Raw genomic sequence first — 13,864 nt, forward strand, 5'->3', positions numbered from 1 at the left:
ATACTATTGATTCTTATCCAAACTTCCATTAGAAGCTATTGGGTGTTTGATATTTTGAAACATAAAATTAGACATATAACCCATCATGGACTAATAGGATACCTTAGTTATTTTGTATTATTAAGGTTTCTCCTTATGTAAAGATGTCTATGTCTAATTTAGTTTGATACATCTAATAATCACATTCACATCAAGAAAAATACTAGAGGTAAAGGTACACGTGGGAAAATATTTGATGACATGACTAGATGCTTTGTTCATTTATGTTAAAAAGATCAAGATCCAATATTCTTTTCACAATGCAAATGCTACAAAGGTAGCTTGATACATATTGTAAAACCACATCTTAAAATTTCTAGGTTGCTAAACTAGAAGGTATCAACCTTCTTCTCAAAAAAGAATTTTCCTATTGGACATGCTTCCGATGGAAGGAGAACAAGCTTCACAATATTCTTTGCACCTTCTTGTGGCATTATTTCACCTAGTCCACATGTCAACTCAGTCTTTACAAAACCTGGATGCACACAATTGCAAAAGATCTTTTTGCCATTTGGCCTTCCTTCTAGGTCTCTTGCTAATAACCTTGTAAATGCATGCAACGCCACTTTGCTCATCTTGTATGATGGAAATTTGAGTGGCCATCCTTTTTCTTCCCATGTTCCTTCTTTCACATCTTTCAAATAGTTGCTCAGTACTGTATCAATGTAACTTTCTGATAAAATACTCAAATTGTCTAGCTCTTCTCGTAGGGTCTTGCTTTGAATATGCTATAAACAATAACCACAATAACTGTTAGGATATTGGGATGATTTTAACAAGCATATTATATACATATCCTATGCATCTTCATTGTATTTATTGTAAGGAAATGTGATATATGTGTTTCTATGAAACTAACTTGTGATTATCAACACATATGTGTGAATGAACATACATATGCTTTGTGAGATACATCATGTTCCATACATGCATTTTTAGAGAGAGAGAGAGAGAGAGAGAGAGAGAGAGAGAGAGAGAGAGAGAGAGAGAGAGAGAGAGAGAGAGAGAGAGAGAGAGAGAGAGAGAGAGAGAGAGAGAGAGAGAGAGAGAGAGAGAGAGAGAGAGAGAGAGAGAGAGAGAGAGAGAGAGAGAGAGAGAGAGAGAGAGAGAGAGAGAGAGAGAGATGTTACATGAAGTTGTCCAAAGCTAGAGCCAACATTTATGATACGAGCACCACCAAGAGATGGCCGAAGGAGGGGAAGCAAGGCCTTGGTCACATTCTTGGCCCCATAATAGTTGGAATCTATACATTCTTTAGCTGAGTTGAATTCAATTATGAAGCCCTTAGAAGTGGGGTCTTTGAACTACACGTGAATACAAAAATGTCACTTATACTAAATCAAATCATCTTATGCATATTTTTCATAACATAAAGTAACAACTTACAAGTAAGTCCATGAAATCGATATTGTTGTTCTTCACATAATCTTCATCAATAATAGCACCTCCAATTGCAGCATTGTTGATCTGGATATTTTAAATTGTTAATTGTAGGTGATGAACTCAAGATACACTATATATAACATTGGAAGAAGTCTACATGTAAGTGGTCCTTAAGTTCTAAGTTGTGTTAATTTGTTTTAATTCTTAAATATTGTAAATATGCTACAAATAAGAAAATGTTTGTATATTTCCACTTTTGATTGCATTTAAGAAACTATTTCATATGAACAATCTTTGGACAAATAGTATTTGTACTAGTACTATTTGTACAAACAAATTCATATGTAATTACATGAATGGAGTTTGTTAAGCTCATCTTCTCTTTCACATTTGTAGAGAGAGAGAGAAAGATGAGAGAGAAATAATGATAATATGTTAATAATAGAATCTATTAAATAAATAATATAAGTGGAATAGCAATGAACTTGTATTGATTTATTTCAACATGCTTCTCCTAGTCAAGTAAGACATTTCTAATGACAAACAACAGAGGTAGGCTTTTGGGCATCCATTCAAACAATGGTACAAAGGTTTAGATTTTGATTCTCTTATTTCATCAAAATGTGTTGTCAAATTGACATAAACATCCTTCTCAAAAAGTAACATCCAAAACAAGTCATATATCTAGACTAGGAAATCATATTGGATATCAACATAACCTTTTTCTTGAGAACATTCAAATCACACCTACACTAAACAAAATCATTTTTACTTTAGCCCAACAAAATTAGTTCTATGCTCTTATAGGTTTGGTTCTACATAAGATCCCTAATTATCTAGGGATGGGTCCAATTTCTTTCAATGTCTCAAAGGAGCATCATTTTCAACTTGAAGTCAAAGAGGAGCATTTGATAAACCACATAGCATTTGGAGCTTTACTTGCTTTTTAATGCCACTCCCATCATCCTCTAATATATGCCAATGTCTAAGTTGCCACCATGATCATCTATGAAACAACACTTAATGACAACAAAGGTGCGACCTCATGAGTTTTCACCACCTAGTGTGCTATTAGAGATAGGTGACCTAAAGGTTGTGGGAGCTATATACTAGTGAGAATGAGCGAAAGTGTTATACTTATGATGTTGGATTAGCAATGAAATCCTCATTACAACATGTCACAAGGGTAGGATGTATGACAACAAAGGTGGCATCATCAAACTTATTTAAGTGGGGCTTAACAATGATGGTATGGATGCTCACAAGACCAACATTCTCAATAGCATCTTTGCATGGCTCAACACTAGAGCCCTCCTCAAGGTTATCACTAAATCTAGGACAACCACTTTTGGTAGTGCTCAAGGTGGGATCATAGCTCGGGTTATTGTTGGATTTGTAAGGAAAGCCAATTTATTTCATTTCAAACACCATCAAATGGATAATAATTATTCCCTGTGGATAGTAAAACAACTAAGAGATAGTAGAGGTAATTAAGAAGCAGGTTTTGGCTTTGTTAGGTAAACCAATAAGAAAGGACATGCCTATAGGGTTGCTTGTAGGCCCGTGTAGTTCACTATATGTATACCCTCTATATCACATGCGTTCAAGGCCTATTTATAAATATCCTTATCTGTGAATTTTTTCTTAATAAAACATAACCCTTTTCTATTCATTCTGTAAGTAACCCCTTTCTATGGGACCCTTTTGTATGTAAAAATGTGTAAAAATGGTATTTTAAAAATCCCTTATGTTGAACTCACGTGCTACATACATATATTTATGACTAATCTCCCTGGGCTTGTAGAAAGTAGAGTATGGAGTAAACTAATCATTCAGAAGCTTTCTCTTCAAGGCAATGCACATATCTTACTAAGCTTGTAAAGTGAACTTTACAAACTTCATATTCATGATGATGCTACATTAGACAATGATAGATTTAAGATGGATTCTCAGACGATTGGACTCATCCCATCTAGTTGGGGTTCATCGAAAAGACCAATCACTTGGTTCCACGCTCCTTCTCCCAATGTTAAACCACAACATGGATACTTGATGCATACTCTTCAAAGCATGCGTACACGTGTGTGTGGTAAGGGACATGCCTCGCAAGGCCTAGGATCCCATGTATCAAGCCCTAGTCTCACCCTACTTGCCATACCCAAATGGAGCCCATGGTCACGAGTCAAAAGTGATCGATAATTGGGGGGGATAATCGGGGGGGGCGGGGGGGGGGGGATCCTAAATTGTGGGTCCCATCATGAGTTGTGGGACCCATATTGGGGATCTACCCCAAAGCTAATGCATCATGTCTTACTTTGGAAAGGAATCGATGATGATGATCATGATGATGATGATGCACATATCCGATATGATTCTTTGCATTATTTTTTCAAAAGAAAACTCGTGATTGAAGGTCTTAAGGAGAAGAACGCATATTACAAGGACGTCGAGGCCGCCGAATGTGGTGTGGAGGAAGGAAGCCAAGGCGGAGATGGAACGGGGGTCTCGGACGTCCAGCTGATGAAACACAAGCTGCTGCTCTGCAGAAGCAGCTGGGAAGGGCCCCAATTCCTTGAGAAGCCTCTCGCGTGCTGCCTTGCCTCTCGTGGGGTCTCGGGCTGTCATGACCACACTCATGCCCTCTCCACTCAGCTGCCGGCACACTTCTAGCCCTATCCCCTTGTTCGCGCCTGTCACCACCGCCACTGTCTTCTCGCTCCACCACCTACGAAATCATGCGACGCACATAATTATTCGACGGAGGCACAGACGCACAGAGAGAGAGAGAGAGAGAGAGAGAGAGAGAGAGAGAGAGAGAGAGAAGGAGCCTCTTACCTTCCTCCCTCCATTTGCCTCCTTGAACACACACACAGAGAGAGAGAGAGAGAGAGAGAGAGAGAGAGAGAGAGAGAGAGAGAGAGTGTGTGTGTGTGTGTGTGAGGGAGAGTGATATTCGCCCTTTGAATGGGGAAGCCTTAAACGACGCCAGCTTCATCTGCATATAACCCAAAGATCATTGCCTTGATTCTGCTGTGAAAGGGTAGCCCACCTAATGGACCACCCATGCACATGAAAATGGACAATCCATGGTAGCCTGCCCAAAAGGGAAGGACACACCCTTTGCAACAACCTCTCTCTTCACACCAAACTCACTCTACCATTGAGGCATTCCCAAAAAGGGCCAAACTAACATGTATGCTGCTATTTGAGAAACGTGAATAGAAAGAAAGAGGCAGCTTTCGAGTCTCTCAATTCTCTCACTACAAGAATTTCACATTCTTATTCTACAACACCAAAAATATTGTTATTACGTATACCTACAAATACCTAATAAGTACAAAGATGCATTAGATTGGTATTTAGAGTTAAAATAAAAAACAACCATTAATAAGACTGGCAATTCATACAAGGATGAAGAAATACAAAAATAGGATATGACCAAATAAAGTAACAAGCCATCAAGCGAAGATAAAAGTATACCACATGGGCTGGGAGAGGAGGTGTGTAAAGGTAGCTCACATAATGGATTGCCCATGTGAAGATGGACAAGGCATGGTAGCCTGCCCAAAAGGGGAAGGGCACACCCTTTGTAACAACCTCACTCTCTTCTCACCAAACTCACGCTATCGTTAAGGCACTCCCAAGAAGGGCCAAACAAACATGTATGGTGCTATTTAAGAAACATGAATAGAAGGAAAGAGGCAGCTTTCGAGTCGCTCAATTCACTCACTACAAGAATTTCACACTGCAAGCTTTCACTTTGCTTTTTCCGTGTTTAACAATAACCTACTAGGTAGCCCGCTAGGTAGTCATGCTCTTTATATATGTATCTTGTGTAGCACTCATAGTTTAGCTTTATTGTGGTTAGGATAGGGCCATGCTTGCACTTGACTACACTTTCTAAAGTCTTGTAAGTAAAAGTTTAAGCATGTAATGTAGTAGTGAAGATCCATCTCAAAGAGGACCTTTAGTCCCCCAAAGGCAAGTCTATCTAGCTAATGTGAGTCCATAAAACCATTAGTTTGCTTATTAAGGTTTGACTTTAGCATTTTGGATCAATGATCCCTAAGCCTCCATAGACCACCAAGTTCCCTATTAGGTGTTGATTCTAGTGCTACTGAGATATGTAAGCTAACAAGAAACACTAGTAGAAAGCAATATACAAGGTAGTCCCTATCAAGATTGAGTTGACCGCTTGACATTGATTTTGCATACCTCCCTATTAATTGATATAAATAGCACAACATTGATATCTAAGATAGTAGTTGAAATCTCTGTATCCTCCCAAGGATGGTACACCCTCCCATCTTGTAATCTCCAATATCTAGTGCCATCAACAAGTGAAGTAGCGTCAACTACCAAATTAGTTGTAGCCTCACATCCATTAGCAATAGTAGAAGCAACCCAACACATTCATTAGCTTTAGGCATATATTATCATCATCAAAGAAAGTAGCACCAATTTCTTCATGACCTTGAAGCCCACATTCACTGCCATGAGCCAAAGAATCCCCAACTTCTTCACCAATTTTAGGGTCACTTTCCTTGTATTCTCCATTTGATCAAAACAAGCTTGAAAGTGTATATCTTTATGTCCTTCTTTGAGACCATTTTCACAAAATATTGATAACTCTTAGTATTTCTAATCAAAATCATCTCAATTTTTTTAGATCAAACTAAAACTTTCATGAAAAAACTTTGATATGTATAGTATGTACTCCCATTAAGAGATTTGGAATTAGATAAAAATTGTCAAATTTTTTAAGAGCTCCAAAAAGTTTTGCTAAGTGTTATTTTCACCAATTTTCATGCACTTTTGAAAACAATTTTTTGTAGAAAATAAAAATTCACTTGAAACTTATTCCAAATATTTTACTCTACTATCTTGTAATGTTGTAAATTCCCATCCAATTTTGGTATCATATGCACATGTTACTTTAAATATAATGAAATAGCACATGAGCCATTGAAGTGTGGGAAATGACAAGACTAGTGCTAATGTTGTTACATCTCATTGTGTGAGGTGTATATCCTTTTGTGTTTGTTTTGTTTTTTATTCATTACAATACTACTTAACATTCCCATATTTGTTGCATTAAAAGCACTTTGGCCTTCTTTGAGCATCATATACGAGCAATGATCTTCCATCACCTATTTGTGTATTCTTAACATCAATATCCATTTGTGTTGGGGCATCCAACAATACTTTTGTCTTCATTCTAGCTTCTGATATATCTACATCTTCTATGACCCATGATTTTACATGGTGTGCTATCTGAATAGCCTCATATAACATTTGAGATTCGTACTCTTGTGTCCTTCTTGCCACATTGGGTCTCAGGCAATGCCTAAGGAAGAATCATTTCATCGATAGGAACATTGCTAGATCTATCCTTGTGATCATTTGAAATTATAATATAATATTGCAATTTGTCTTATAGTTTCTCCTAGCAATAGATGATATTTTCTTAGATGTTTTAATGCTAATTATATGATATTCTAATTGGTGAAATGTTTGACCAATGACTATGTTAATTGTGCCAAATTTCCTTTAATGGGATTATTTTGCCACTTCACACACCATGTCATAGTTGTATCCTCAAGTAATGTCCTAACTTGCCTTTTGTTCTTTAGACCATTTGTGGTATTCAGCCACATTAACAAAGTGGACTAACCACAACAAGAGATCTTTAATTGGCAGTGCAACAAAAGATTATGGTTGAACCCTTGGATTTGATGTCACTAGTTGCTATTGTTGATGCTCTAGGAATGCAAATAATGATTGGTGTTGTCCATTTGATGAAGCATTGAAATCATGGCTATCATCATCTGTTCTAGATAATTCATTGGTTCAAGTTGGCTATACATGGGTTTGTCATGATTTGTTGCACTTTGACTATTTGGGCTCAGTGATGATTGCATCATCATGTCCAACAAGTTGTGAGATATCAGATATTTAGTAAAGGACTGATTGATTAATCAGAATTGATACAAGAAGTTGGCACAGCTTGGAACTTCCCCTCCCTAGTTTCTCTCTCTCTCTTGTTATTTCTCCCCATTATTTTGAACAAGATGATTGTAATTGCCTGACCCTAGTTTTAGTTAACCGAGGTGGCAAGCGAAATCGTGCGATAGCAACTTCGATCAACAATTCATTTCTCCTCTTTCTTTCTTCTCTTTTCCCTCTTTGTTTGATCTAATTTTCTTCTTCTTCTTCTTCTTCTTCTTCTTCTCTCTCTCTCTCTCTCTCTCTCTCTCTTTTTTCCTTTTTTCTCTCTTCTTTAAATTTTATATTTATTCTCTCTATAATTCTCTCTCTATATTTCCCCCTCTTCTTTTTCTTCTTCTCTCTCTCCCTTCCTCCCCTGTCTCTCAAAGTATGTAATTTTATATTTCCTTTCTCTCCATTTTTTCCTTCTTCTTCTTCTCCTCCTCTCTCTCTCTCTCTCTCTCTCTCTCTCTCTCTCTCTCTCTCATTTCCTTCTCTTTCCTGTTTCCCCCCTCTCTCTTCCTGTCTCCCTCATTTTATTCTCCTTCTTCTTCTCTATGTCTTTTCTTTTATTCTCTCTCCCCTCTCTTGTAGCTTTTGCTCTCTCTCTCTCTCTCTCTCTCTCTCCATTTTCTTCTTTTCTCTCTCTTCTCTTTTCCTTCTCTTTTTCCCTAATCTTTTTTGCTTTCTTCTTCTTCTTCCTCTCTCTCTCTCTCTCTCTCTCTCCATTCTCTCTTTAAATTTTTTTCTTTTCTCTCTCTTTTAAATTTTACATTTTCTCTCTTGCTTGCTGTTTCATATCAATTTTGTGATAATAGTAGAGAATAGTGTAAATACCATAATTGAAAAGCTGAACAAGAACAACTACCCATCATAAAAGTTTTGTGTGACAAATTTCTTTATTGTAAAAGGCCTCTATGAGTTTGTTTCAGGTGAAAAAAGGAGCCAGAGCTAAGTAATCTTGTGATTGCATAAGAGTTAAAGACGTGGAAAGAATGGAATACAAAAGAAAAAAATGTAATGTTTTGGCTATTTTCAATAATTAATAACACTATGTTGGAACATATCGGAAATGTAGAAACCACCCCTCTATTTTGATATCAATGTAAAGATAGAGAGTTATGCTGCCTAATGTTAAGGGTCGTTCTCTTACCAGCTTTTTACATGAATCTTTTAGAAGATATGAGTGATAGGAGGTTCTCAAAATGTAATCATCCTTTCCTCTCTACTATCCCTCTTATAATTCTCTCGGTGTGTTCATATTCTCTCTTCTTCTCTCTCCCTGCTTTCTCTCTCTCTTCCCTTTTCTTCTCCTCCTCCTCTCCTCACTTTTCATTCTCTCTTTCTCTATCCTTATTTTTCTTTTCCTCTCTCTTTCTCTCTCTCAAGTTTTTAATTTCTTGCTCTATTTTTCTCTTTTCTCTCTTTTCCCCTCTCCTATTTTCTCTCTCCCCGATTATATTTTTCCTCTCTCTCTCTCTCTCTCTCATTTTCTTCTCCTCCTCTTCTCCTCACTTTTCATTCTCTCTTTCTCTATCCTTATTTTTCTTTTCCTCTCTTTCTCTCTCTCAAGTTTTTTTATTGCTCTTTTTCTCCTTTCTCTCTTTTTCCCTCTCCTCCTATTTTCTCTCTCCCCGATTCTCTCTTTCCTTCCTCTCTCTCTCTCTCTCTCTCTCTCTCTCTCTCGTCAAAAACTATGTCAAAAAGGGTTTAATGTAAAAAAGACTTTTCTCTTTTCTCTTTTCCCCTATCTTCTTCTTCTCTCTCTCTCTCTCTCTCTCTCTCTCTCTCTCTTTTCCTTCTCTTCCCCTCTCCTCTTTCTTCTTTCTTTTTCTCTCTCTTCATTCTCTCTTTAATGTTTTCCTTTTCTGTCTCCCTCTTTTAAATTTTGTTTTTCTTCTCTCTCTATAATTCTCTCTCTCCCCCTTTTCTTCTCCTTTCTCTGTTCTCTTTTTTCCTTCTCTCTCTCTCTCCGCTCTTTTTTTCCTTCTCTTTCTTTTTTAAATTTTATCTTCTCTCTCCCTCTCTCTGTGTGTAGTTTCTCTCTCTCTCTCTCTCTCTCCCCCCTCTTTTTTTCCTTCTTTCTTTTTAAAATTTTATCTTTTTTCTCTCTCTCTCTTCTTTTTCTCTCGCCTCTCAAAATATGTGAAATATTTTTAAAATATTTAATTAGAAAAGAAATACTATTTGAAAAACACTTTTAAAAATATTTAATTAAAGAGAAGAAAAAAAAGAAAAAAGAGGGAAGTTTAAATTAAAAAGTTTAATCTTATTGAGAGAGAGATAGAGAGTTTTGATTTAAAAAGGGAGGAAAAGAGACATTTGTGAAAAGTTTGATTTATTTTTAAAGAAGAGAGGGAAGAGAGAGAGAGACTATCTTGAGAGAAAAGGAGAGTTTAATTAAAAAGGGAAGGGAGAAAAGAAAGGGAGAGATTATAAGTGAGAGAGAGGGGAGGTTCTAATTAAAAAGAGGAGGTTTGGGAAGTCCTTCGGTAACTTCGCGAGCCTATAACCAAAATAACCTAATAGTAATAGTAATAGTAATATATATATATATCCAAGTGAAAAATAGCCTCTTAAAGGTGGTTATGAATGAAATGGGATGAAAAGAAACACCCTAACTAGCTAAGGCTATGGAATCCTTATTTTAGGTAGGCTTAATGTTTTTATTTAAAAAACTAATATCACTATTTCTTTAAAAAATGGTGAAGGCCGTAAAATTGGGGAGGTTCCATGTCTTTCTACTGTCGCCAGCGATGTGGAAGGCTGGGACATGCAGCCGGACAGGCAAGCGCATCCTGCCCCCGATTCGAGAGGTGCGTGAACTTTGAAGTGCGATCATTGATGCCTCTTCGGCCAGTTGTCGACAGAGGCTGTCAACTGGACGAGAGCTGGCTATGATGAAAGGACGACTCCAAGAGTACCCGCCGCTGCAGCAGCGCTGAGTCGTGAGGATGTGCAGAGTGGGTGGCTTCTCTTAAATGTTATTTAAACAAAAGAGAGAAGAAGTATTCCTCCCGAGCTGCCCACTCGAGTCTCGACTCTCCACGACAAGGCAACATCCAGATGGTCGGCGGGCAAATCGCAGAGTCCTCTTGGGCCTTGGCACCTTTATATCAGAAGGCACATAGCCCAATGCATGTACATGTCTTTCTCGTGGATCGCCATTGGCCAACTCTTTTACTAAAAATAAGTATCAAAGAAAATGAACACATGCTGTAATCTAAGGTTGGTGCATAAGGCAGCTTCCCTGTATTGAAGCCCCTCTTCACTAGTAGCTCTAAAATTCACTCTCTTTTATAATATATTTTAACACTTCGTACCAAACAAAAAAAGAAAATGAACACAAATTCATTACCCTCCTTTTCTCTGCGTACAACACAAGGACAAAGCCTTATGATAAACCTCGCCATCCCCCCAGATAGGCAACCATAGTAGATACCTCTATGATGTGGTAGCCCCCACTCTAGTTCAAGTTTCAACTATATACCCTTGGGCCTCCCTTATACCTAACCATGGGGAATTTTTGTGTTCATAGTCAAGGTGAACAATGATTGTAGCAACCATGCCACATGTCCACACCCTCATTTACTAGACTAACTTTAATGGACTTAGAAAGGACAAAGCTCTAACCAAAATCAGCTACTTTCATAAATTTTTGTTACCACCATATGTGCCTAAAAGGGCTTGGTTAACTTTCCATGAGTTATTGTAGTTTAACTTTCTAGGCAAAACACATACTAGTGTGAACAAGTACGCAAAAGTATAAACACACAAATTGTAAATCATTGATGATGGTGATGATGACGGGGGCTCCTCATATACCTGAGGATGCCATGGATGACAACAGTGGCTCTATCAATCGAACTTTTGCTTTGATACCAACGTTAAAAACCTCCATCATAAACTAATAATTTGACCATACAATTGATAACACGAAAGAAATTGAATTGAATATAAAAGAAATTGAGACAAGAGAGCATGGCACATGGGATGCAATCTCCCCTCCATGCATGAGTGAGCACCTCCCTCACGTGTGTATTTACAATATTTCAGAAGATCTTATATACTTAAAAATAGGACATTGCAATTACTCTTTTCGCTCATTTAATAATGCAAATTTGTAATAAATAAAAAAGTGAGGATGATTACACATCACCTAGCCTTAAATCATAGTGGCTATCTTTTTTGCAAAACACTCAAAAATCCAATTTCTTCTCCTAAAAAACTTAATCATTTAGCAAGAAGATCACTATGTATTAGACTAGTACATGCTTTAAGTAGTTTACTAACATTTCTTCCAAAGGCAAAATCATTCCTTTTATTCTAAATAAATATGAAAGTCGCTACAAATTCAAAGAGACCGGCTACTAGGTACTATAATCTAATGAGCCTCGATCACCAAAAAAGGCAATAGTCATGCCAAACTCCTATTAAAATTAGTTGCCTTAACCACGATGTAATGTTTCTCCAAACAATGATAGACTAGTGGGTGCATTCCCAAAAATGATGCTTCTCCATTTCAAGAGATGAGCATGTTGGGAATGCTTTTTTACCATAAGCTTCCATATGAAAACATTGAGTTTATAAGATGGAGTAGCCCTCCAAATAGTCTTAACTCTCCTTTTCCAGGTGGCAGTAGATGTAAAGGGATAATCTCTTCTCCACTTGTCATGTACTTTCATATGGATATCACATGAGGCTCCTTTAAAGTCCTAAAGTTAATTTTATTATTTTCTAACAATTGTGAATACTTCAGTTGATATGTAGAGCGCACAACGGTGGCATTGGGAAGCATCAAGTGATATCGTGTATTCAAATTATCACGTGTATTCAAATTACCTAGAAGAATTATTATTTTTGATGGACGCGTGTCTTATCATTAAAGGCATGGCATCAATATTTATTTAGGCATGGTAATTTATTAAAGCACTTGACAAACATTTATTATTTTGTATGCACATAGGTGCTCGGGTTTAATATTTCATTATTGGATATTGTATTTGGGGACAGCCCGTGACTTTTGGGATGCCCAATCGCTTTATTCTTTATTTGGCAAAAGCATACACAAAAGCCAAAAGCATGCTAATTGTAAATTGGGCTATTTTTTAGCTTGAAGATTAATAAATTTATAAATACATGCTTTATGGAGCGCTCACACAAGGCATGGGGGGAGATTGTATCCAATTTGTCTCTTTTCTTGATGTCGTGCAAAACCTTCGTCTTGCTCACCACAATAGAAACGAGTCATAGACACGCAAAGTCGGGCGCGTCTATCATTGCATCTATATGTGCGTGTAAAAGAGTGTCTAAATAGAACACGAATTTTGCGTCTATATATCTGCGCAGATAAACGCGAATTTTTGCGTCTATATATCCGCGCAGATAAACGGGAACATAGACGCGAATATAGACACATAATTATTAAACCACCTGAAATTGGACTTAATATAATAAAAAAACCAGAGTTAATAATTATTTTTGCCTTGCTCTCTAATGAATGGCAGTTCCTCCAGTTGATAAGCCTGATATAATTAATTAGCTACAAGCGACACAAACCTTATTATATAATTAGTAGCAAGCATTGCATGTATCTCGTAATTTCTCTACTTGAAGAAGATAAAAAATACTTCCTTTTTATTATGGAAAATTCAATTTAGCTTTAAACTTGACTATTGATTCTTGAGTACGCACATGTGCGTATGATATTTTCCATAGAATTAAGAATACAAATTGAATCATTAAGCGAATTAAGTATGTTAGAGTGAATGATCCATCTCATCTTCAATGAGATCAGCCCTTGTTAAACTATCTACTTCTAGGTCTATGTTACCAAGAGGTAACGAAACAAATAAGTCAATCCCACTATCAGCTGTATTGCTATATTGCTCGATAACTTTATCATCATCAATCACATTATTGTCCTCTTCTGCGTTTCCTTGAACATCCTCACGAGGTTCATCTTGTACTATATCACGCATATCATCCATTATGGTGTCATCATGTACATCATCATTAATTGTTGGATTGTCATCTGCTATCTCTATGTTGGTAATATTACCATATATTGGTTTTGAACGATTAGATATAGGGATGACATACCACCATCGGTTATTGTTTACCATTGGATGATACAAAACCTGTATTTGAAAAACAAAAGCAAAAAACTTAAATACTTATTATATTGTGTATATGTATCACATGCATACATATAAAAAATTTAGCTTTTACATATATATCTGCTCGCATTGTTGAGGTAGTACTAATGTGTCATTCTTGTTTTGGTGAAATTTTGTAGAGTCAATGATTACAAAACCACTTGGATGACGTCTGATTGTGCAATGCTCATCATTTGTTACCACTTCTTTAAACCACTTTACATCCAGTACATATATAAAGAACCGTCTGAAGTCAAGCTTCAGAATATCTTGGACCAAGCCACAATAACCTTCCA

General features: G+C 36.9%; 1 protein-coding gene across 1 annotated transcript; it reads right to left on the reverse strand.

Annotated features, from left to right (window-relative positions):
• Positions 1–239: 239 nt before the first annotated feature.
• LOC148035278 ((+)-neomenthol dehydrogenase-like) lies at positions 240–4,444 on the reverse strand. The gene is made up of 5 exons (XM_087680275.1): positions 4,258–4,444; positions 3,862–4,147; positions 1,426–1,506; positions 1,170–1,343; positions 240–767 (listed from the first exon to the last, which is right to left on the reverse strand). Exons 1-5 carry the CDS (start codon positions 4,269–4,271, stop codon positions 369–371), a joined length of 954 nt encoding a protein of 317 aa, XP_087536401.1. The 5' UTR covers positions 4,272–4,444; the 3' UTR covers positions 240–368.
• Positions 4,445–13,864: the final 9,420 nt, after the last annotated feature.

Source organism: Lygodium microphyllum, chromosome 6 (assembly GCF_053477565.2).
Source record: "Lygodium microphyllum isolate KBCC chromosome 6, Lygodium_microphyllum_v1.1.10, whole genome shotgun sequence".
NCBI classification, from domain to species: Eukaryota; Viridiplantae; Streptophyta; class Polypodiopsida; order Schizaeales; family Lygodiaceae; genus Lygodium; species Lygodium microphyllum.